The 23,214-nt window shown below is 38.1% G+C and overlaps 2 protein-coding genes across 3 annotated transcripts; one reads left to right on the forward strand and one right to left on the reverse strand.

Annotated features, from left to right (window-relative positions):
• The first annotated feature begins 1,100 nt into the window (after positions 1-1,100).
• Positions 1,101-14,174, forward strand: LOC107785154 (flowering locus K homology domain). Of its 2 annotated transcripts, none has more exons than XM_075244134.1 (7): positions 1,101-1,235; positions 2,600-3,166; positions 10,926-11,175; positions 12,516-12,664; positions 12,745-13,032; positions 13,355-13,549; positions 13,714-14,174. In XM_075244134.1, exons 2-7 carry the CDS (start codon positions 2,603-2,605, stop codon positions 13,879-13,881), a joined length of 1,614 nt encoding a protein of 537 aa, XP_075100235.1. In that variant the 5' UTR covers positions 1,101-1,235; positions 2,600-2,602; the 3' UTR covers positions 13,882-14,174. The 2 variants fall into 2 exon arrangements, with proteins under 2 accessions (XP_075100235.1, XP_075100236.1); XM_075244135.1 differs by having other exon boundaries at positions 1,123-1,239.
• Positions 14,175-16,082: 1,908 nt separating this feature from the next.
• On the reverse strand, positions 16,083-23,207 carry LOC107785156 (putative fructokinase-4). Its single transcript, XM_016606388.2, has 5 exons — positions 22,544-23,207; positions 19,438-19,688; positions 18,998-19,289; positions 17,382-17,534; positions 16,083-17,041 (listed from the first exon to the last, which is right to left on the reverse strand). Exons 1-5 carry the CDS (start codon positions 22,919-22,921, stop codon positions 16,649-16,651), a joined length of 1,467 nt encoding a protein of 488 aa, XP_016461874.2. The 5' UTR covers positions 22,922-23,207; the 3' UTR covers positions 16,083-16,648.
• Between the last annotated feature and the right edge of the window lie 7 nt (positions 23,208-23,214).

Here is a 23,214-nt window from a genome sequence, read left to right on the forward strand (position 1 = left end):
AAAAAATAGAAAAGAAATAGGCAGAGTATTTTTGTAATATATTTTTCTTAAAAATATCTTTAGAAAATACAAAAAATTAAAATATTTTATGCATCAAACAGAGCATATTTTTAAAAAGTCCAAATTTAAATAATAATTAATTATATATAGACACACACAAACTTAAACATTTATAAAAATTAATTGAAAGAATAAATTCTAATATGATATTAACATGTTTTTCATATTTTCACTGCTTCTCGGTTAATATTAACACAGTCCTTTCAAAATTCATCAATTGGAAGAAATTCAATAAGAATTATAGACTCTTGCCTCCATAAAAATACAATATTCAAATGCATGGTTGTGTGTTTCCACAGAGAAAGAAAATTCTCTTCAAAATATAAAAAGAGTAGACTAATCAAGATGTAACAGTTAGACTTTATTTTGCAATAATGCTTTATTCTTCAATATATTGGAATCACTTCCTATAGATTAAAAAAAGGACAATTTGTATTTTATGCATGTTGATTGTGAGAAAAAAAAAGACATCTTTCAGTTAGCTGACCATTTGTGTATTTATGAATAAATACTTTTTCAAGAAAATTTACACAAAAACTTGAACAATTTTAAGTTGAATATACCGATTGAGATTTGAGATGATTGAGGACATATCCGGTAGAGTTTCTTCCTTTATTAGACCGGATAAGTAAGAAGCAACAATTATTATTTTCTTGTACTTACATACTTTTGTTTTTAACTTTTACTTTATAACTCAAACAGAACTTTTAATATTATATTTATGTGATTGTTTAAAAATATAATACTTATTGAGATAGAGTACACGCGCAACACGTGTGCTGAAAAACTAGTTAAAAATTAAATGTGTATGCTTCACTTTCATTCATTCCGATAATATTTAAATTTCTTCCTTAATCCACTATGATATCTTATTATCAATCTCTTCCTAAATAAACAAAAACAAAAAGAATCAGCTAACAATTTGTCCTGAAAAATGTTTGTTAAAAATCACATTCATATTAACTTCGCTAGTTCACCAATTAGGAAGTCCAAAATGACGAATGCAATAAGTCCAGGGAGTAAATAACAATTATCCAAAAATGACAGCTCCCTCTATAAAAACCTAGTGCCCCCTTTCCTCCATTAGCTTTTGGTAACTCTTTAATTCTCCCGCTCTTCGACACAGTTCTTCGCACTCAAGTCTCCTTCTTCGAACTCGCAAACTCTCAGTCTCTGTAAGTATGTCATGTTAACCGTATTCACTTTACAAATCTCGTGTATTAAGTCTGTATTTTTCTCCGTGTACATAATTTGTAAGTTTAATGTTTAAAAAATTTGGTGTCAATTTCTTGTTTATGGGGAGGGTTTATGCTTTGTTTATGTGTTTAAGGAAGATGTTTTTTGTTCTGGAAAGATATGGTTCTAGAAGGTTCTGGAATTGCAGGTTTTGTCAATTAGGGATTTAAAACACCAGGGTTTTGGAGGTCGTAGTTGAAGTAAGAGAGTTTTCGGAGCTTTGGGTTAAGTTTTTTTTTTTGTGGGGGGTGGGGGGGATGTGGGGTATCTCAAGGTAATAGGGTTTTGTATTTTTGCAGTTTCTGGACTTAGTTCTTTGGTAACTGGAAATCAATGGTTTCCAGTCGATAATGTACCCGTCTCATCACTCTTCCCCACTTAAATGCCAGATTTAGTTCACCATTATGATTCCAACTTGTGAAGTGGCGAGATGCAGTAATACCTTTGCTGTTGAACCGCAGCCTTGGGGCTTCTGGACTTAGTAATAGAGGATGATTTGATCAAATAAATAAGTTGTAATGTGTAAGATGTTATTGGGTTTTGTGACTTTACACTTCAGTAAGCTATTGGGGGTTTTACTCTTTCTTTTTTTCTGTTGATAAAATCCAATCTAGGGATCTTACTTGAGCAGGCAAGGCGCGTGTTTGAGATTTTCTTGGGTCAGTGATGCCTTTATGGAATGACGTTGATAAGGCTGTTCTTTTAAGGCAAAAAGGAGTAATTATTTAAACTTAAACTTAAACATAAGTTTATTCTTTTGCTATAGTTTTGGTGTGGTTAGTCTATTGTTAATGATGGTACATGCTGTGTTAGACGTGCTTATACTTCTGCACAACTTGTTGTAAACCTATGTAGCACTTTCTTAGTGATTTTGTTCATCAATAATACTTTAACTTTATCAAAAAAGAAAAAGAAAAAGGTTGAATTTTGTGTGTTCGATGCTTTGGGGTTGGTGATGTCAGCATGGAGTTCAATTTATTGGTCATTCCCAATCCTTTTCTGTGACCCTACAGGGTCTGTTCTTGCATTTTGCCTAATCTTTTACCTTGTCACTGTTTTCCAGTTTTAATCTTCTAGTTTCTTGAAAATCTTTATGGAAAGAATATTAGAAAGGGTGCCTTTTCTTCTATCTCTCATTTTTTTCCGGGTGAGCATAGGGTACTGACTTCACGAAGATAAAACTGTTATGTCCCAGCTTCAGTACGGGTCAAATGCAGGAGGACATCAGGGTTCAATAGTTTATTTGATCAATCGGCTGTACTCTGGGTATTTTTCTAAATGTTTTATTTGTTTTTTCTTCCAGAAAATGGCTGACGAAAATTTTGAGCAACCTGAGATGGGTAACTTGCATGACACAGAAAACGTGGATAATAGGGACGGTGCTCAATTCAACAATAATTTGAATGGCACAGATAATGGCCATGGCTCTGATCATGTACACGATGCTGATCACGTGCACGACGCAGATCACGTGCACGACACAGTTCACGTGCACGACGCAGATCATGTGCACACCACAGATAACGTGAACCATGCAGATCATGTGCAAGACGCTGGTAATGTCCATGGTACAGAGGACGTGCATAACATGGATGATATTCATGATTCAGATGCTATTCATGGTGTGGATAATGCACCTGAGGAGACTCATCCTTCTGAAGAGGTACAAGTTGCTCGAATTGATTCAGGAGCCAGCGAAGAAAAACGATGGCCTGGCTGGCCAGGAGAAAATGTTTACAGGATGTTAGTTCCTTCTCAGAAGGTTGGTGGTATCATTGGCCGCAGAGGAGAGTATATTAAAAAGACCTGTGAGGAGACAAAAGCTCGCATTAAGGTTCTTGATGGTCCTCCTGGGACCACTGAAAGAGCTGTGAGTTGCTGAATCGATATTGTTATTTACACTTTTTAGTATTTACATAATTATGGACATTTTTGTATAATGTTATGCGCTTTTAATGATGTGAAATTATTTTTTACCTAGATAACCGGTGATGGTTTTGGTGCAGAAAGCTACATGCTCCATCTCTCTTCTTACTGTTTGTTAACTCTTTTTATGTGCTTGCACATGGTAATATAGGCATCCTTGTGTGAGCTTCACCCATCTTCATGCATGTAGGATTATGATTATTTTTCAATAAGGTAAATTGTATTAAATGATTATTTTTATTTCAAGTCTTGCCAACTTTTAGTCAATTCAGTGGTTGTCATGCTATAGCTTAAGGTTGATCTAGAAGTGTTCTTACAGCTAGTAGAACTGCTTGTTAATGGTGAGGTCTTCTTTTTTACAAAATGCTTGCTTATGGGCATGGTTTTAGGTATTGTTACTTATTTTTGTAGAAATCTGCATCAAGGATATTTCACTTGACTCATTTATTATTAGGTTGTATGAAGTAAAGATGCCTAACTCGTCCACCCACCACATATACCTGAAAAAGAAAAGAAGAACAGAGGTTCATGGAATCCCTTTAGGCTCAGCCCCACCCTGTGTCGATATGTTATTGCAAGCGAACTGAAGTGGTGATAACAGCACTGTAGTAATGATCAATCATACATGAAATCTATGTAAAGAAGCAGCAGTTAAAAGAAAGCAGTAATCATCAACATTGATAGTAGAATCTACTATCTCAGAAAATAAAGTGAGGGGAAAATGGTAGAAATAAGAATACTATACAGCTGCTTGAACCATAATAATGACTTAACGTCTTTTAACTTCAGAAGAGAATTTATTATTCAATTAATTGAACCATAACTATGATTAACTTCTTCAAAGTGGGCTAAAAACAATCCAGTAACACAACCAAAATGATCTCAGACAGTTTCTTTTTCATAGTAACCAACATGAGTGTGTGCAGGTTCTTGCCCCATATAAGGAAACATTTCAATGAAAGTGCGCTTTGTACTAGAAGAACCAAGATCCAGACTGCAGTCATCAGCATTGAGCATTACAAGTGCTGAAAAGTTTTTCTGACAATCCATGAGAATTGGCTTCATCCAATATGAGTTTCAAGAAGCATTGCACCATGTCTGGTAACTTCAAAACTTGGTTGGTGTCTTGCCAGAAGGTGTTCACTGTATGAAAGAGGAAGTTAACAAACGTAACTAACAATTTGCAGGACATAACTTCCAGATTAAGAACATTCAAAATCATTTATACATATGAAAAATCATAAAGTTGAAGTTTATATGCTGGGGTATAATCGAACATGAAGCTTGTAAAAGGAGTTGAGTAGAATTCATCTTTTTAATTTATGAGAAGTTGCGCAAAATCTAGCAGCAGTGTTTTTTCAATTGACTATACCAGAAGGATAAGAACTTGCTTCTATATTTCTGTGGGTATATATAGCTAAATAGTCTTGAAATAAATGAAACGTTGGATCTGTATTTTTTTTTTTTGAATTGGTAACTATTGTATATATTAAAACATCAGTACATAGGTTGCACTGAAAACCAAATTTACATGAAGAGGATTAGTAGATGTTCTAATTCGAGACCTAGCAAGATCCTAGTATGTCTATGATTGTCAATGTATCTTCTATGTAAATCTGTTTGCACCAAAAACAAAAAAGAAGAATACAGAGTTTGATCTTCTGCACTGGATTGCTTCTATCTTCAAAACATCTCGCGTTCCTTTCCCTCCAAACTGTCCACCAGATACAAGCCGGGACAGTCCTCCATCTATCTCTACTAGTTGCTTCAGCTTCAGCTTCTTCCCAGCTATAAAGGACATCTTTAAGCTTGTATGGCATTGATCATAAAATACCCCTAAGACTAATAAAGATTTTCCATAGTTGGTCTGTAATCTTGCAATGTAGAAACAAATGTGTGACAGTTTCAGCATTTTCCCCGCACAGAAAACATCTTGAGCACAGAGAAATTCCCCTTTTTATGAGATTATCCAGGGTTAATACCGCCTCATTTGCTAGTAGCCAAGTGAAGCAAGCTACCTTGTATGAAATCTTTGTTTTCCATATATGTTTCCAAGGTCATGGGTCCTCCTGTTGATTATTATGATTTAAAATCTTATATGCATCCTTCACCCGGTAAACCCCTCTGTTGTGCCTCTTCCACCAAAGTGAATCAAAACCTTCCTGTAATCCTTTAAATGCTTCCAGCTCTTTGTAAAGGTCAACTAATCTTGTTATCTCCCAGTCATTCAACTGTCTTCTTAGAGCGATTTCCCATCCTTGATGACTCCTCATATCAGCTACTGTTTTATGCTGGTTTTGTGCTAAACCAAACATATCGGGATATCTTTCCTTTAAGCTTCCGTTTCCTAACCAGTTATCATTCCAGAATGATGTGTTTCTTCCGTTGTTCACTCTTATGGAGGAGTGATTCTTCATTATAGGCCAAAGTTCTCTGATGGATTTCCACACACTTACTCCATATGATGTTCTGACTTTTTTTGACACCCAGTTATTTTCCTCACCATACTTTGCTTTGATCACTTTGCCCCATAAAGATTGGGGTTCTTGAGAGTACTTCCATAACCATTTCATTCTAAGAGCCTTGCTATGATTCTTCAAATTCCTTATTCCTAAACCACCTTGTTTTTTATCCATTGTGAGTGTCTTCCATTTAACTAAATGGAAGACCTTTTTCTCCTTATTACCTTGCCAAAGGAATGATCTTCGGAGTTTGTCCAATCTCTGCAAAATGCCTGCTGGAATTGGGAACAAAGACATCATATAAGTAGGAAGTGAGTCTAATACTGAGTTGACTAGAACTAGCCTGCCCCCCAATGATAGGTATTGTGATTTCCATCTTGACAGCTTCTTCTCACACTTTTCTATGACTGAATTCCAGATTTCTTTTGATTTGGATCTTGCATCAAGAGGCATCCCAAGGTAAACAGTTGGTAGGGACCCAACTTCTCCTCCCAATATCTGTGTTAGTTGCTTCATGTTGTTAACTTCATTAATGGGAAAAATATTGCTCTTTCTCCAGTTGATGTGTAATCCTGAGACTCCCTCAAATAAGACCAAAATGATTCTTAGGAATCTAAGTTGGTCCTTTTCGGCATCACAGAAGACTAGAGTATCATCAGCATATTGGAGATGTGTGATCTCTAGATTGTTTGCCCCACTCCTGTTTACCTCAAAGCCTTTAACCCATCCACTGACTTTAGCCGTTTTGATCATGTTGTTCAATCCTTCCATGGCTATAATGAATAGAAAGGGAGAAAGGATCACCTTGTCTTAGACCTCTGTGTGAATGGAAAAAACCTTTAGGAGATCCATTTATTAGAATGGAGAATTTTACAGTAGATATGCAAAATTTCATCCATCTATTCCATTTCTGCCCAAAACCCATTAGTTCTAACATTCTGAGTAGGAAGCTCCAATTTACATGATCATAGGCCTTCTCAATATCTAATTTGCATAAGATTCCAGGTTCTTTCTTTTTTATTCTTGAATCCACAGCTTCGTTGGCAATCAACACTGCATCTATTATTTGTAAACCTTTGATGAAAGTCATTTGTTGAGCATCGACAATTTTCCCTACCACCCTCTTAAGTCTTTCGGTTAAGACTTTTGAGAGCAATTTGTAGAAGCTCCCTATCAGACTGATCGGTCTGAAATCTCTCAATTCTTTCGCACCTGTCTTCTTTGGAATCAAAGCTATATATGTTGCATTGAAGCTTTTCTCAAACATCTCCTGAGAATGGAAGTTGTTGAAGGCCGCCATGATGTCTTCCTTCAAAATGTCCCAACACTTTCTGAAAAAACCCATTGTGTATCCATCTGGACCTGGGGCCTTGTCACTTGCACACATCTTCAGACAGGTCAAAACTTCTTGTTCCTCAAAGTTACTCTGTAAAAACTCCCTTTCTGATTCAGGAATTCTTGAGCTATTTTCGAAATTGACCGTTGGTCTCCACTCTTCAGGTTCTTTGTATAACTCCTTGTAGAATTCAGTTATCTCAATCTCTATTATGTCTGGATCCTCGACTACTTCATGTCGAATCATTAGTTGATCAATGTTGTTGTTTCTCTTGTGTGCATTTGCAGTGCGATGGAAAAATTTTGTATTCCTGTCCCCTTCTTTGAGCCACAGAGCTCTTGATTTTTGTCTCCATACAATTTCTTCATTCTTGAGTTGTTCCTCAATCTCCATTAGAGTAGCTGCTTTCCTCACTGATTCCTCCTCTGTCAGCGCTCTTAGTTGTTGTGTTGTCTCAAAACCTGCTAGTTGACTTAGCAATTTTGATTTTTGCAGTCCCAAATTACCTTCATAAACTCTGCTCCATTCTTTTAGCTTGCCCTTGAGAGCTTTTAACTTGCAAGCTAAAATGTAATCTGGTCTTCCTGAGAATTCAAAAGATGTCCACAAGTCTCTAATTCTGTCATCAAAACCTTCCACATTCAACCACCAATTTTCAAACTTAAAGTATGATTTAGCTTGTTCCCACGCACCACAGTATAGAGCCACAGGTGAATGGTCCGAAATCAACCTTAGTTGAATAGTTTGCTTGATGTTTCTGAAGCTTTCATCCCATTCTTCTGAAATGAGAAATCTATCAATTTTTGAAGCGGCTGTATGATTGTCCCCTTTGAACCAAGTATAGTAGCCTCCTTCAAGTCGTAGATCTATCAACTCCATATCTTCTATAAAATCCGAGAATTCCACCATCGCTTTGGACCTCCTTGAACTTTCCCGTTTTTCAGAAGGGTACCTTGTAACGTTAAAATCGCCACAAACTGCCCAAGGACCTTCCATCAATCCCCTCACTGCACCAATTTCTCTCCATACTATTTTCCTCTCTATTCTACAATTTGGGGCATACACTCCTGTTATGTGACATTGAAAATTCTGTAAAAGAGCCTCGAACTTGCAAGTCAAAGTGTATGCACCAGTCTGTAACACCTCCCCTTTCCATACTCTGCAATCCCATAATACCAAAATCCCCCCTCTCGTGCCGCTAGCTTCTAATCTTGCATACCTCACCCATCTACCACCCCATATTTGATTGACTATTTCCTTGATATCCCCCTCCACTTTTGTCTCTTGCATGCATATAATGTCTGCCCTCCAGTTCTGCACTTGACTTTTTATGATCTCCCTTTTCTTCTTGTCGTTTAATCCCCTTACATTCCAGGAAATTACTTTGATCTTCATATTGAAATGATTGATAGATCTCTTCCCCTACTCCTTTTCCCGTCACTCTTGAATTTGACATCAAACGAAGTTAAACCTTTTAATTCCAGTGATCCTTTGAATCTTTGTTTCTTCACCTCCAACTCTGTCTCCACCCTTCTAACCTGTCTGCAACTGTCAATTTGCATTAACAACTCCAATGCTTCTTCTTCATGGCCTTGAAAATCTACTCCAAACATTTTCCCCAATTTGATCATATTTTGATGGACCCATAGTGTTGCATCCCTGTCTTTATCCATTAATGGATTGTGTTGTTGAACTGCTATAGGATTCACCTCCTCGATTTCCCAATCTTGGATAGAGCTAAAGTGCTTTAGTTGTTCCAAAGCACTTCCAACTTGATCTTCCCCCATATTTGTGTTTATGCTCTGCTCCCTTGCCTTCTGTTCGTTGATCTTCCCCCAATCTTGCTATCTCTGCTCCACCTTCTGGCTGACTGCAACTGTTAAGTGTTGCCTTTGGCATACTTTCAAGGTTTTCATTGGGGATTGGATCCCCGGGAGTGGACTCTTTTGTCCCGAGGTAAGAAGGTCCTCCCATTTCCTCAATACAAGGCTTCAGCCTAATATCATCAGAAAGCTCACACGAGAGATCATTAAAAATGACTTGTGCAGCCAAGTCAGAGTCATAGGATTTCAGCTCGTTGTTTGTCACTTTACTGCTCTGATTCATCGAACTCGAACCTTGTGTAAGTTGCACACTTGCTTTCCTTTATCAGTGTTTTGCAATATGGTGCACCCCACTTGATTGTTCAAATATCTCTCTATTTCAAAACATTGTTCGTTTTCTTGCATCTTCAGCTCATATCTTGTCTGTCTTTCAGCCTAGATTGGGATGAAAAATTTGATACCGTCTCTTTCAATCCCAACCTCATTGGGAGTCTTTCTGCCATCACCAACAATTTTAATTCTTGCCCACTTATGATGATTTTTGAGATCAGTTTCTTCTTCAGTAGCTATCCATCCCCCACAGAGATCTCCTATTTCTTTGAAGATCTTTTGTGATCATAGATGTAAAGGAATCCCCATGTCTCTAATCCAGCATGTTTCCTCGATTTGTGAGTTTGGAATGCATCCAGCAGTATGACTCCACCATTCCAGATGAAGCTTGAACTTTTTCCCACTCCATTCTCCTTGCATAATCTGCTCCGCCATGAATCTGTTTGGAAATTCAAAAAGAAACATGTTACCTGTCATTTCATGCATGTTTACTCCATATGCTTTGTTCCATGACGCACTAGCCCATCGCCTTATGTCTGCTAAAGTGGGTCTCTCATTGATTTCTTTCCCAAAAAACCCGACAATGCATCTTTTTAGTAAACCAGAATCCTCGCTACCTGTCGGTTCCACAACAGAGATATCTCCATTGTTTATGCTGACCTTTGCCTCTCGAAGGGTATTGGATTGCCATTTACTCTCCTTGATTGCTTTGACATAAGGGTAGTTGTCCACAGTGATTCTAGGTGGGGCTGTGGGATTCATTTTGGGGGTCTGATGTATGAGTCTTTCTATCTTAGCTGCTATGTCTTTCCAACCTGCATTCAAAGCTAACTCTGGAATTATAATAACAGACCTCCCTTCTCCCTTCAGTGACAGAATGCTCATGTATCTTCCATGAACGTTGAATTTCGTGGTACAGAAATGTTATGTCATACTTCGTCGGAAAAATTTCAGTGGAGTGATCGGAATTTCGAGGGCTGGCTAATGGTGTTCATGGAAAGCTAAAAATTCTTGTACTCAGGCTCCTCGGGGAGTGTGCCTGAGAGCTTGTCGCAACTTACTATAAATAATGGCCAAAAAAAATTGGATCTGTATTTAACAATTCATATGGAATTAAAAAGGCGTAAAAAGGCATGTTAATATGTGGGCATATCTATAAGGCTGCACGCTGCAGACTCATTAGCTTATAAACGTGAATACACTTGGCACAAAATGCCTGTGTCCTTTGAAAAGACCTGTTGACTTAGAGATACTTATAAATTGTAGTTTACTCTGCAAGTCCTTTTATTGTAAATTGATTTAGAGCTACTTTATAGATGTGAGTACACTTGGCGCAAAATGCCTGTTGATTTAGAGCTACTACTTATAAATTATAGTTTAAATCTCCACAAGGAATCTCTTTTTTAAAGTTTTCACTACAAGGAATCTTTTTTTTTACTCCCCATTTTTGCTGGTAGGTTCTTTTGGTTGGTTGTTGGAGAATGAGCTAGCAGTAATCGTAATAAAACCGGCATATTGGACTCTATATTCTTGCTTGATTCCAGCGGTTTATCTTGGAAGCTATTGTTTTTTGCTTTTTTAATCTGCTTGTTATACCAGTATATTGATGCTGCATTATGTGTAATCAACTTTGATTCTGGTTGGAACCTAAACATACCGTGAACAGTAATTGTGCTTTGGCAAAAGTTGAATAAGTGCATATCTTTCTTTATATTGTGCTATCTGTGGATTGATAATTCTTTTCTGCTATAGGTGATGATATCTGCCAAAGAAGAGCCAAGCCTATCAATTCCGCCTGCTATGGATGGTCTTTTGAAGGTTCACAAGCGGATTGTTGATGTAGACACTGATTCAACTAGTGCTCCACCAGGCGCTGGTAGGCCAGTCACTACAAGACTACTTGTGGCAGCCTCACAGGCTGGAAGCTTGATTGGGAAGCAGGGTTCCACTATTAAGTTTATTCAAGATACATCTCATTGCACCATCCGAGTAATTGGAGAAGGTGCCTCACTTTAACTTAGATATCTGTGTCTTGTGTTGTTTCCTTGAGAATTTGTCAATCTCGCTACTGATCCACTACCGCTAGTCATTTGCAGTCCCTAATGCCTTTTAATGCTGTATTATCTGTAGGTATTTCAAGAGAAATTTGGGTCTGTACATATCCTTCTCTAATGTTTTTCTACAAGGAATAAATATATGTTAATCTTAAAATGACAGACGGAAGGGATGGCTTAATGGAAAGGGCCCTCCGCCTCCAATTAGGAGGTTGGTAGTTCTAGTCACTAAGGGAGCGAAGTATGAAAAGCCACACTTGGCTCCGTTGAGTGGTTTGGGGTGTGTGGGGTTTGCTATAGCAAAAAGTGAAAACAGACATGTGTTCTTAATATGGTGTAGGATTTTTGTGAATAAGCTGTAGGGTCTTTGATAGCCCTGGTGGACTTGCTAAAAAGTCTTATTCATGTTTGATTTATATGAACATATTTTTACTATAAACTTTGCTTCTAGGATCCAATTTGTTTTTGGACCCCTCGAAGGCTTCTTGGAAATCTTCTCAACCTCTACCCTTTGAACCTCCTTAAAAGGACCACGGAGATCTTTTAATATTTAATGGACTTGCTAGAGACTAGAAGTTCCTTAAAAATGAGAACTGCCTTGTCTTTTGAGTGTCTTTTGGACTATTGATTTATGTAATTGGAAATAACCAATTAGGTTTACAGCGAAACCTAGATTCCCCACCTTTTCCTGTCTTTATTTGAACCTCTGCGATCTCAAGCTGGCTTTAGGGGTGGGCACATGGGGTCCTAAGAGGATGTGAAGCTAAATAACACTGGTACAAGTTGATCTTTTATTGTTATTGGCAATTATTTTGCTTTTAGAAACTCTATTTTAGTAATTTTATTTAACTAGTGAGCACTAGAGAATTTTGTGCATATCATTTCTGAGTTATTGAAATAAACAAAAACCAAGATAAGGATAATTCCAGATGTTGAAATTTTGGAAACCTGGATTGGGGGAGTCAAAAGAGAGAAGAATAGATAGAAAAAGCAATGGAAGAACAATTGGAAGAATAACACATAAGTTTCTGGGTCCTTCTGGTTAGTTTTCCTTTGTCTATTGTTTACTTCTTGAATTATATGAATTATAAACAAAGGACTGTTTCTTATTAAAAGAAGGGGACTACGCTGTGAACTTGGTAAAGCTCAAAAGCTGACATGTTATGTTGTTTGTTCTGAAGTCAAATGGTACACAGTTGTGTCTGTTATTCTAACTTCTCATCTAAAATCCCTTTTTCCTTCTGGGTATGTAATTTAATGTTTAATTCCCATCAACTGGATTCTGCAGAGCACCTTCCAATTTTTGCCCTTCCTGATGATAGTGTTGTTGAGATACAAGGAGAGCCTGCCGGGGTGCATAAAGCAGTTGAAATGATTGCTTCACATCTCAGGAAATTTTTAGTTGATCGTAGTGTCATTGGGGTATTTGAGATGCAAGTAAGTCTACTGCTGTTTTCAGTGGATTTTGACCTTTCCAATAATACTCTTTGAAATTATGATTCTTTTTTTCTGCTCAGATGCAAATGCCAAATGCTCGTCCAAACCAGAACATGCCTCCATCTGGACCTTCTCAGTCATGGGCCCCTCCACCATCCGGTTTTCCCGCGAATGCTGGGGGTGGACCTGGTTTTGGGCTCAACCCTCAGTATATGCTGCCTCCACGGCAATTTGATAGTTATTACCCACCGGTAGACATGCCTCCTTTCGAAAAGCAGCCCCGTCAGGCCCCCCCTCTTTATGGTAGAGATGTTTCAATGGGAACTCATGGTACAAATGTGCAAACACAACAATCCATGGTTACAAAGGTGTGTTATTTGTATGCATTCAATCTGTTGAGTGCAACTACCTAATTTATACACTTTCTGCTAACTTAAGATAATTCGGGTAGGGGGATTCTGATCTTGATTAAATAAAATCACCCAACAAGGTACAGAAAGAGGTGGGCATATACGTCATGCTATATATGTTGCACTTATAAGAATCTGGTATCGTTTTAAGGATACTACCAAATAGAACCATCAAGTTGTTGCAAGTTTTGCTTTCTTTTTTGGCCTTTAATTCTTTTTATATAGAACTGCAACATTCTGATTTCTGATGCTCTTTTCCCTTAATCCTTTTTCTTTAAAGGTCACCCAAAACATGCAAATTCCTTTGTCCTATGCCGATGCTGTCATTGGGACCTCTGGTTCAAATATTAGCTATATTCGTCGGACCAGTGGTGCATCTATTGCAATCCAGGAAACAAGGGGTGTTCCGGATGAGATGACTGTTGAGATAACGGGATCTGCATCACAGGTGCAAACAGCGCAGCAATTAGTTCAGGTAGTATCTGCTGATAATTTGATATTGAACTTCAATTCACCTTTGCTGTGGGTAATATTCTGTCTGTGGATAGGGACAGTATGATCTTGTTTGGAATATCACTGGTGGTGCCCCTTTTTTTTTGTTTTGGGGATTGAGTTTTTACCACCTTGCTTATGGTGCAGAATTCTATTGCTGATGCTGCCAGCTCAATGCAGAACACTGCCGCTGGACCACCTTCCCAAGGCTATAATCCATATTCTCAAGGTCCTGTATACACTTCATCTAGTGGCACTGGCCATACACCTGCCGGGGATTATGGTTCCATTTATGGATCCAGCTATGGTTATTGATGGATATCTGACTCAGACCAGTCATGCTGACACAATCATGAGATCCAAAGTCATCTGCGGTTGGAAAGTTTTGTTGTTAGTTAGGAGGTGTATCATGATTAGTAGTAGTGGAGGATTGGATGCGTTAGGTATTGAGATGGAATTAGTGGTTTAGCATTAGTCTTTTACATTCGATTTTGAAATGTTTAATTACTGGTATATTGCACTCAGTACAGGGTTACATTTTACTCGGTTTGACAGACGCTATGGGATCAGTATAACTAAAACAAATTCACATATTAAATACTTGCCCAGCAGATGCTCGAGGTAAAAAGTTGTTTCCTTTTTATGGGCATGGTGCTCATCGGTGTGTTATTAATTAGGTAGATGGCATTCTCTAGTCTTTTGTAGCTATTCTAAGTTTACTTCATGTGAGTTTTGTGTTGTGATAGCTCTGTGCTGATGGCAATGTGGCGGGTGCAGGGCGGATATGAACCTATGCAGGGGGGTGCGGGTGCGGGGCAGGGTGGGTTGATTTTTTTTCTAAAGAAGTTCTTGCGGGTTGACGCGGTCTTGGTGCAGGTTTGGCAAGCTAGAAACATATACTGATCACGCAATAATGACTGGCTGGACAGAAGAACTTTGTTGCTTACAACAATACAACAGTCTAGTGTTGTACTATATAATCCCAAATATCATATTTGCACGCTTATAATTAATATCAGCTATATTTTGTGGTAAGTATTAATATCAGCTTAATTCTTGACTCCTCCTGCTGCTTCTTCTCTTGCAAATTTCAGTAGACTACCATTTTAGTACTAGTTACCTCTCAATTCTCATTATTGATGTTGATTAATTCTGAGTGACTTAAATTTTTGTCATTTTGGTTCGGTGATTTTGATTTATGTATTTTATCAATACAACTTGAATTATGAATTACTAGTTGAGAAGTTAAAGATAGAGTGTTGTCATAAAATTTTTAAACATCTCAAATGAAAAGACTAAAAATTCAGAAGAATTGAGACATGATAAGTAGCGTGTGACCTTAATTGACTCTCACCAGAAAAAAAATCCTTAGTTGACATGGAAAATTCCAATCAAAAAGAAATAAAACTGACAAAATGAAGAAAAAATTATGCGAGGCGGGGCGGGTGGACGCGGATAAAAATGTTATGCGGGGCGGGTTGAAATTTTGTGGGTTAAGATAGAACCCGCACCGCACCGCTTGCCATCCCTGTGCATGTGCTTTCGCATAAGGGTTTGCAGAATTATTTTAAGGGGTAATGCATCTGTATGGTTCATGATTGCTGTTTTATTGAATGACATGAAGGTTGGATGTTACCCCCCTCCAGTTCACAATAAGTGACCAGTTTCCTTTTAGCACGCCCATTAAGAAAATGCTAAATCCTATACAAAAATACCTAATATGACTAAACTACCCTTATTAAATATTGGTCACATAGTTATAGTGAGAAGTGAGAAAACTTTTTAGGGATATGCACATAAGGGTAAAAGAATAAAAACAAATTGAATTTTTTCTTGATTACCTAACTGGACACTTATTTTGAACCAAAATGAAGTAAACTGGTCACTTATTGTGAACCGAAGGGAGTAAGGTTCAGCTCACGCTTCTGTCAGAATTTTCAATTCTATGATACTACTAGTTGCTTCGACGTAATGATGGCACAAAGTATAGGGGGTTCACTGGACCACTAACGAGGGGAGCCTAAACGAGAAAGGCTGTATTGGAGATGAACCTCTACTTACAAATGGTTAAACGAGTGCAAGTTGATGCAAACCAGAAGAGTTTAATTAGACTAATGCAAATTCTTTTTGTGACTGACATAATTGTCGAATTTTTTATGCCTCCTCAACTGTTATGTACTAAAATCTGATTCGGTATTAATACACTCATATGCGACTACGCTTGTGGCCTCAATATATAGATGCTTGAAATGAAAGACAGGTGTTGCAAAAGATTATTCACTTGGATGACGCACTGATGCTCCACCCCCTGGGGGTTTTCCTACTAATAGCAGCCAGAATTCGGTTCTTTCCTCCCCATGCCTGCTTGCATCCACGGATACAGTGAATCTCTTCCAGTATGTCCTTTGGGTTTACACAGGTGTTACTTCACAGATTTTTCAAAGGGAAGAGACGTGACAGAAGAAAGGGAGGTACGAAAGAAGGGGAAAATTATACGGAAGGGAGACAAGACGGAATTCAGTGCCCAACAATATTAATCATAAATGGTGACAATGGCCAATTGATGTGCAAACAAAAATATGATGAACAAAAATTGGCTTCTCCTACACAACATTCTAAATTTGAAAAATATGATGAACAGAATCCATTGTAAGACATGGCTTGTGGTTCCTTCTGTAACATGTCAGAATAACATGTCAACTAACATCACCCCTGATATTCCAGGTGGTCACAGATGTTGTAAGAATAAAAATACAGGAAGCAAGGCACAGCTCCTCAAGCGTGCACGTTGGAGCAATCAGATCAAGCAGGACGATCAAATTTCCTGCAAATACTAATGCTCAATTGATGTGCTAATTTCCTCTCATGCATGCAGGCAGATCAACGGACAGTATCTGGGCACTTCTTATTTAGATCAAAACTGCCAATTCCACCACCGGCAAGGCAGCAACCATAATAATACTGTGCATATCATAATGAGCAGGCTAGACCCATCTCCAATTCAAGCATTTCTTTCCATGAAGGTACATATGCCACAATCAACGTAACAGCTACAAAAATCTATTTGTCCCAGAAGACCATTTCATCTCTTTGAAGGAACCGCAACCTTCTTTGCTGGTGCAGATTCAAGCTTAGGTAGCAGTTCTGATACCACCTTTTGAACGGAGACACGGTTCACCTGATGGTTACCATTTATAACCAATTTTGACAGCACAGTTAAATCCTGAGTGTTCACTTTATCATTCAGTACTTCATCCCAAAACTTATCATCCTCGTTCAAATTTGATTCCTTCAATAGTTCCAGGACCTTCCTCAAACTGGCAACATTTCTACCAGCACCACACCCCATAGCAGTTGCAGCGCCCACCGCATTCGCAAGGGTTAACGTATAACTCAAAGGCAAGTCATGTATGAAGCCAAATGCAATTGCAGCCACAAAACTATCTCCACAGCCCACAGTATCTATAATATTGACCTATTACAGACAATGGGTAGATGAATTGCATGTATCAGATAGAATAAACATTTGTCAACATGTATATATCAAATTTGGGAAAGATGCACTAAATAGAAACTGTACGATTCCCACTTATTCCGAGTGGGAGAAGGAGGAAGAAAGTTATGTTGTTTGGTCATTAGTCAAGTGCTGCACCCTCTAAGTGGGGGTCTCTGAAGAAAGACCCCAAAGTAAAACAGAAATATCCACAGGATATGCTAATTAATGCCAGAGGGAACAAGTAAACTTTTGTTAAGAAGATGAATCGAGTAATTTTTCACAAGAAACAACATTTCCAATGGGTCACGAAAATTGATACCTTGAAACCAGGTGCACAAGTTATGCTTGATTTGGTGATTAAAATTGAACCCTTCGGGCCCATCTTAACAATCACCCACTTAGTACAAGCTCCATTCTTGAGCAACTCCTGGCCCGCCAAGATTGGGTCATCAATACCAGTTAAAGATACTGCCTGGAGAAGACAGTGATTCAGATAAGTAACAGATATAAAAGAGTGAAGAAAGGGAAAGAGGTGATTGCAGTAAAACCGTCCACTGATTTTCAGGAAAGGAAGTCATAATTTCAGCAACATGACCAGAATATACAAAGTATAAATTCAGCAACGAGAACCATATAATATAGCAACAAGGAAAAAGCCAGCAAATCAGCTCGAACATCATGTTACCGTTGTTCTAGAGGTCAACTTTACAACTACAGCAAACCAACTCTTTGATACTAGGGATAAGGCTATATCCATGGCTTAACCAAATCCTAGACCCTGCCAAATGGAGCCCTTTTTGCCTTCCTTTCTGTTCTCACACTTCCGCTTTGTTTCCTCTACAACTTATTAAATTTAAAATGTATATGAAAACGAAAAGTAGAAAGAGGTGGTGGTAGTGCAAGGAAATAGGTGCAAGGAAATAGGTGCTACATAAAAGTGCTTTTCAAGTAACCGTGGGTAGTTTGCTTTAATTTTCCCCTTTGTACAGGCAATTTCTAATTTCTGATACAATTAAAGGTGCTTACCAAGTAACTGATCATTGTTTGGGTTGAAAATCAAGAGAATTAATACAGTTATAGTTTAGAGTATATCTAAGTTAGTAGTATAGAACATTCTAAATAGTTATTTCACAACCAAGGAATATTGGTAGATGGGAAAAGCTTCTTAGCCTACATTTTCCTTGTTTAGGAAACTTAACTTAGTCTATAGTTTCCTTATCTCATTGAGCTCCTATAAAGCTTTTATGCATTTTTTTAAAACAAGTACAATTTCATTGATAATGGGAAAGCTCCTGTACAGAAGAGGCATGCCAAAAAAGTAGGGAATCTACTAGAGATATGATTCTCTATGTAATGGTCCACGCAAGTGTGAAGATTTGACCGAGGAAAATGGCAAATGGGAATATCACCCAGTTAAACCAATTTTCCCGCTCCCTAACCTTGTAATAGAATCAGATAAATTGTGAAAAAAGGAAGATATCATGCAAAGGGAAAAGGGGGCTACATTAGCCTACAAATGCAAAGAACTACACAGCCTAAGTATAACTTTCTTGAACTTGTTTATACCATAAATATTAGCTGCTTCTGAGCTGCATAAAATTTTGTAAATCAACCCAAATTTCAAGCAGTACTCCAGATTCCAGTATATACCAGAACCTAGCCAAATATCACATGTTCAGTAAGATAGCTTTTAGCTATCAGAAGAGCTCTTTCAAAATGAATAATTTAACTCATTAAACTCGTAGGAAGAACTGCTTATATTTAGCATCTTCAAATAATTGGGTTATATCCTATTAGGGCACCAACCAAGATGCAGGACAGCAGAAGGCACGAGCAATAAACTGATCGATAAAAAAAAGAAAAAGAAAAAAAGAAGGCACAAGCAATAATAAGTTACAATGTGACCAAACAATTTTTAGAGTATGACATACAAACCTCCTCTGAAGTCAGGAGAAGCACTTCACTCATCCTCAACAACTTGCCAAGTGCTCTTTTTTCTTCAGGTCTTCCTGCAAGAAGGCTCTTACCTCGTGGTCCAGGGTCAAAAAAGATAGATGTCCCAGATTCAACAGCACACTCAATAGCAGATTCAAGAAGGTTCGGGGAGAGCTCATCAAAGTCATAACCATTGCAAAACAGGATCTTCGATTGTCTAATGGCCATCTTTACCTCAGTAGATAGTTTGTTCATCCAATTGAATGCAGGATCCACATTAAAATCTGCACGACTGGAAAACATTAAACATCTTAAAGGTTAGACTACTCTGAGGAACATCAAGTGGCCCAGACACTGAGCAAGCAAAGACACCCCAGATGGGAGGGGGAACAAAAAGAAGTAAAGGAAAAGAAAACTGGGAAAAGCAAGATGAAAAGGACCTGCAAAAACCATGTCTCTGCAAAGGGTCCACTAACACCCAGCATAGTAGTGTTTCATAGTCAGAACTTGGAAGATTAAGTACTTCACTCTGCTCATTCATCCCAACAATACTAATCCCCTCATCACTAAGCACATCAATGAGGAAGCGTCCATATATTTCATCGCCAACATGGCCAATTGTGATACAGTGAAGGCCAAGCCTTGCAGCTGCTATAGCCACATTACAGTTTCCACCTGCCTCCCAATACCGCTGAAGCAGAATTAAATTATCAGGATATCATTTTACATGGTTATGCAGATACAAGAATTGGAACAATATAAGCGGATTGATGCCAGGCAAATACCACCCATTCTTCAGTAGCGCTATGCAATATGTGGACAATGCTTTAGTATTTCTACATCGCACTTAATTGAGGAGAGGTCTAAACACCATATATAGGACTAGATATCAAGAACTAGTGAATTGCAAATAAGTTATACATCCCATAATTTTGCAAATGTTAAGAGATACAACTGAGGAGATCATGCAAGCTTTCAATGACGTGGATATCCAAGCACATAAAGTGCAAATTTTACTTTGTTAAAATTAGTTGGTCCGAACCCAAACGCTGGTACCTTGAGTTAATCATCAAGGTAGTTCATTAAAGCTGCAAAGGAGCTCAACCATATTTGATCCACGTTTTCATTAGATGCCTTATTAAAGTTTTGATGCTCTAATAACTAGAGTTTCACAACTTAACAGTGTCTCATTGTTGATAAACTACTCGCAGCTAATGCCGTCCATTCACCATATTAATAGTTTTAAAGTATGAAAATTATATATAATCATCAACATAGATTGATTATTTGTTCAACAAACCAAAGATCCATATGGAAGGACTTGTTTGGTAATAAGCATAAATAGGGGCTTTTGTGCTAGACAAACTTCTCGAGTTTCATAGTACTGCTTGCATCCTAATTGTTTTTTCTGGGAGCTTTACAGGCTTTCTGATAGTATGATTGATATCGCTTCATTTGTATAAAATTTTCACAAACTTTCAAGACTTCAATTTTTTTTTAATAATCGAGAAAACCAAGCAACCGGTGGCGCATGGTTGAAACCCAGTGGATAAAAGCCCCCTCTACCCTTCTCCACTTAAATGCCATGCCTTGTTTGCAACAAGGTTCAAAATCTTGATGTGCACATTGTGTTATCAAAGCCGCACTTAAAGCGCGTTCAAGCCTTGGAGCGAGGCTCAAAACATATTCAGTGTGTCGCCTCCCTGAGCGGGCGTTTTAGTGTTGCCATCAAGACTCTAAGGCATACTTTTCCTTGCCAATGAGCATAATACCGAAGAGACGATGCTAACCAATTGATATTTCATTTAATCATAAATTTTCTTCAATTTCTTTCTCCATATATTTGGTATTCATGCTTATAGATATTAGTCTTGGACTACCCATACATATTTGTAGTTTTTCTCCATTTGCGTCGTTCTTCATCAAAGCTCACGCTTTATTTGTGCTTAAAACCCCCAACAAACCTTAGTGCATTTTTGCGCTTTTCGCCTTTTGATAACACTGTGTGCACCTAACTCATGCATCACCTAGCTTGCGGGCAAGAATTCAAATTCATTAAATTATTTAAAATTTTAAAACTTGAAGCGATATTTTCTCTACCAAACAAACTTTTCAACCATTAATTTTAATATTTTCTTCTATTGTCCTAATATAATAAATAAAGTCAAATTCATATATATAAATAGCACAAAGAGAATACTTGGTTTCTACAGTGGCAACAATATCCTTGTCAACAACAACAACAACAACATCCCAGTATAATCCCACCAGTGGGGTCTGGGGAGGGTAGTATGTACGCAGACCTTACCCCTACCCCGAGGGGCAGAGAGGCTGTTTCCAGGAGACCCTCGGCACCAATAGCCTTGTGAACCCAAAAAAGTTTTTGTTGCTACCAACCCATAACAACAAACAAACAATAACAACTACGCCTTAGTCCCAACTTGTGGGTTCAGCTATATGAAATCCTCACTGATCATGTTACTTCGTACAAACTCATCTCAGACTATTATTAAAAATAAAAAGTATTGTAGAAAGTTGTTGTATTTTGCACTGACATATAAATCTCTGGAAGTCTAATCAACTCCTAGAAAAGGATAAGGCGTAAAGTAGAAGTACTAACATGACTAAAACTCAACAACAACAACAACAAAAAACCCAGTGAAATCCCACAAGGAAGTTATGAGGAGTGTAAAGTGTACACAGACATATCCATATCTTGTGACGGTAGAGGGGCTGTTTCCGAAAGATCCTTAGCTCAAGAGAAATAAAAATGAAGCAATAAGCAGACAGTAGCAACAACAAGGTAATAAGACATAGAAGCAAATGGTGCAACGTGCAATAACGAAGATCTAAGAATACGATACTATATAGAGCTGGAAATAATGACACACCATGTAATAGCTAGGGGCTATGAAAAGGAAAATACAAGACTAGTACTAATACTACTGGAAAGACTAGACGAAACTCTAGACTGCGTGTCAACCCACAACCCTAATCATCTACCTCCACACCTTCCTATCGAAGGTCATGTCCTCGGCAAGCTGAAGTAGCGTTACTTGATAGGCCTCCCTCTACCCCTCTTTTTACCCGTCATGGTCAACCTCTTACACCTCCCAACCAAGGCATCGTGGTCTCTCCTCTTCACATGTCCGAACCATCTCAGTCTCGATTCCAGCAACTTATCTTCTACGGGAGCCACACCCACTTTGTCTCCAATATACTCATTCGGTCATTCCTAATCCTATATTTCCTGGTATGCCCACACATCCATCTCAATATCTTCATTTCCGCTACTTCCAACATTTGGACATGAGATTTCTTGACTGGCCAACACTCGGCTCCATACAATATGGCCGGTCAAACTACTGCTTTATAGAACTTGCCCTTAAGTCTAGGTCATGCAGACATATTTCTTCCACTGAAGCAACAAATACGAATTAAAGTCTAATTAAGTAAGAAAAATCTGGAGAAAAAAAAAGAAGAAGCAGAAGCAATCTCCTTTCTTAATTTAAACTTGTATGTTGATTAATGAAAATAAAAACGAACCTTATCGGGAGGGGATTTGGATAACTGTTCCATATAAGCCTTGCGCTGGTCTAAAGGCTTAGGAGGTAATTGAGGGACATTGAGAACAATATCGATACAGAGATTCCCAAGAGTGGCAATATCAACATCTTTGACAGCAGTGACGCTTCTGAATTTGTCATCGCCATTGTTGAGAGAGTTAGGGCGGAGTTTAGGGACGGTAATTTCAAGGCCTTTGCAATTGAAATTGGAACAACGAAGCTTCTTCCTGAGTGGGTGAACTACATAATTAGGGTTTTGGGGAAATAGGTTTGGAGATAAAAAGGCATGGTGGTGGGTAAGGGTTGCAGAATTGGAAGAAGAAGGTGGTTTGAGGGATATGTTGGCGTGATGATGCATTCAGCTAACTCTCTCTCTCAGCAAGTGCTCTCAAACTAAATTTCAGAGGTATAAGTTTTTGACATTTGTAGGAAGAGAGTAACAAGTCAAAAAATGGAGATGGTACTACTACTAATGAACAAGAATAGTGTGTAGACAATAAGGCAAAAATGGAAATGGGATTAGGGGGATTGGATAATGGAGTGTGGAGGGCTAAATAAGTGACGGGACACCGGGCCCGGAATAGAAAAAAAAAAAAACTTAAGACAAGAGGGTGCCGTTTGTACATAGTGCCCCTTTATAACTAAATCTCT

The sequence above is a fragment of the Nicotiana tabacum genome, chromosome 22, assembly GCF_000715075.1.
Source record: "Nicotiana tabacum cultivar K326 chromosome 22, ASM71507v2, whole genome shotgun sequence".
In the NCBI taxonomy this organism is placed as follows: Eukaryota; Viridiplantae; Streptophyta; class Magnoliopsida; order Solanales; family Solanaceae; genus Nicotiana; species Nicotiana tabacum.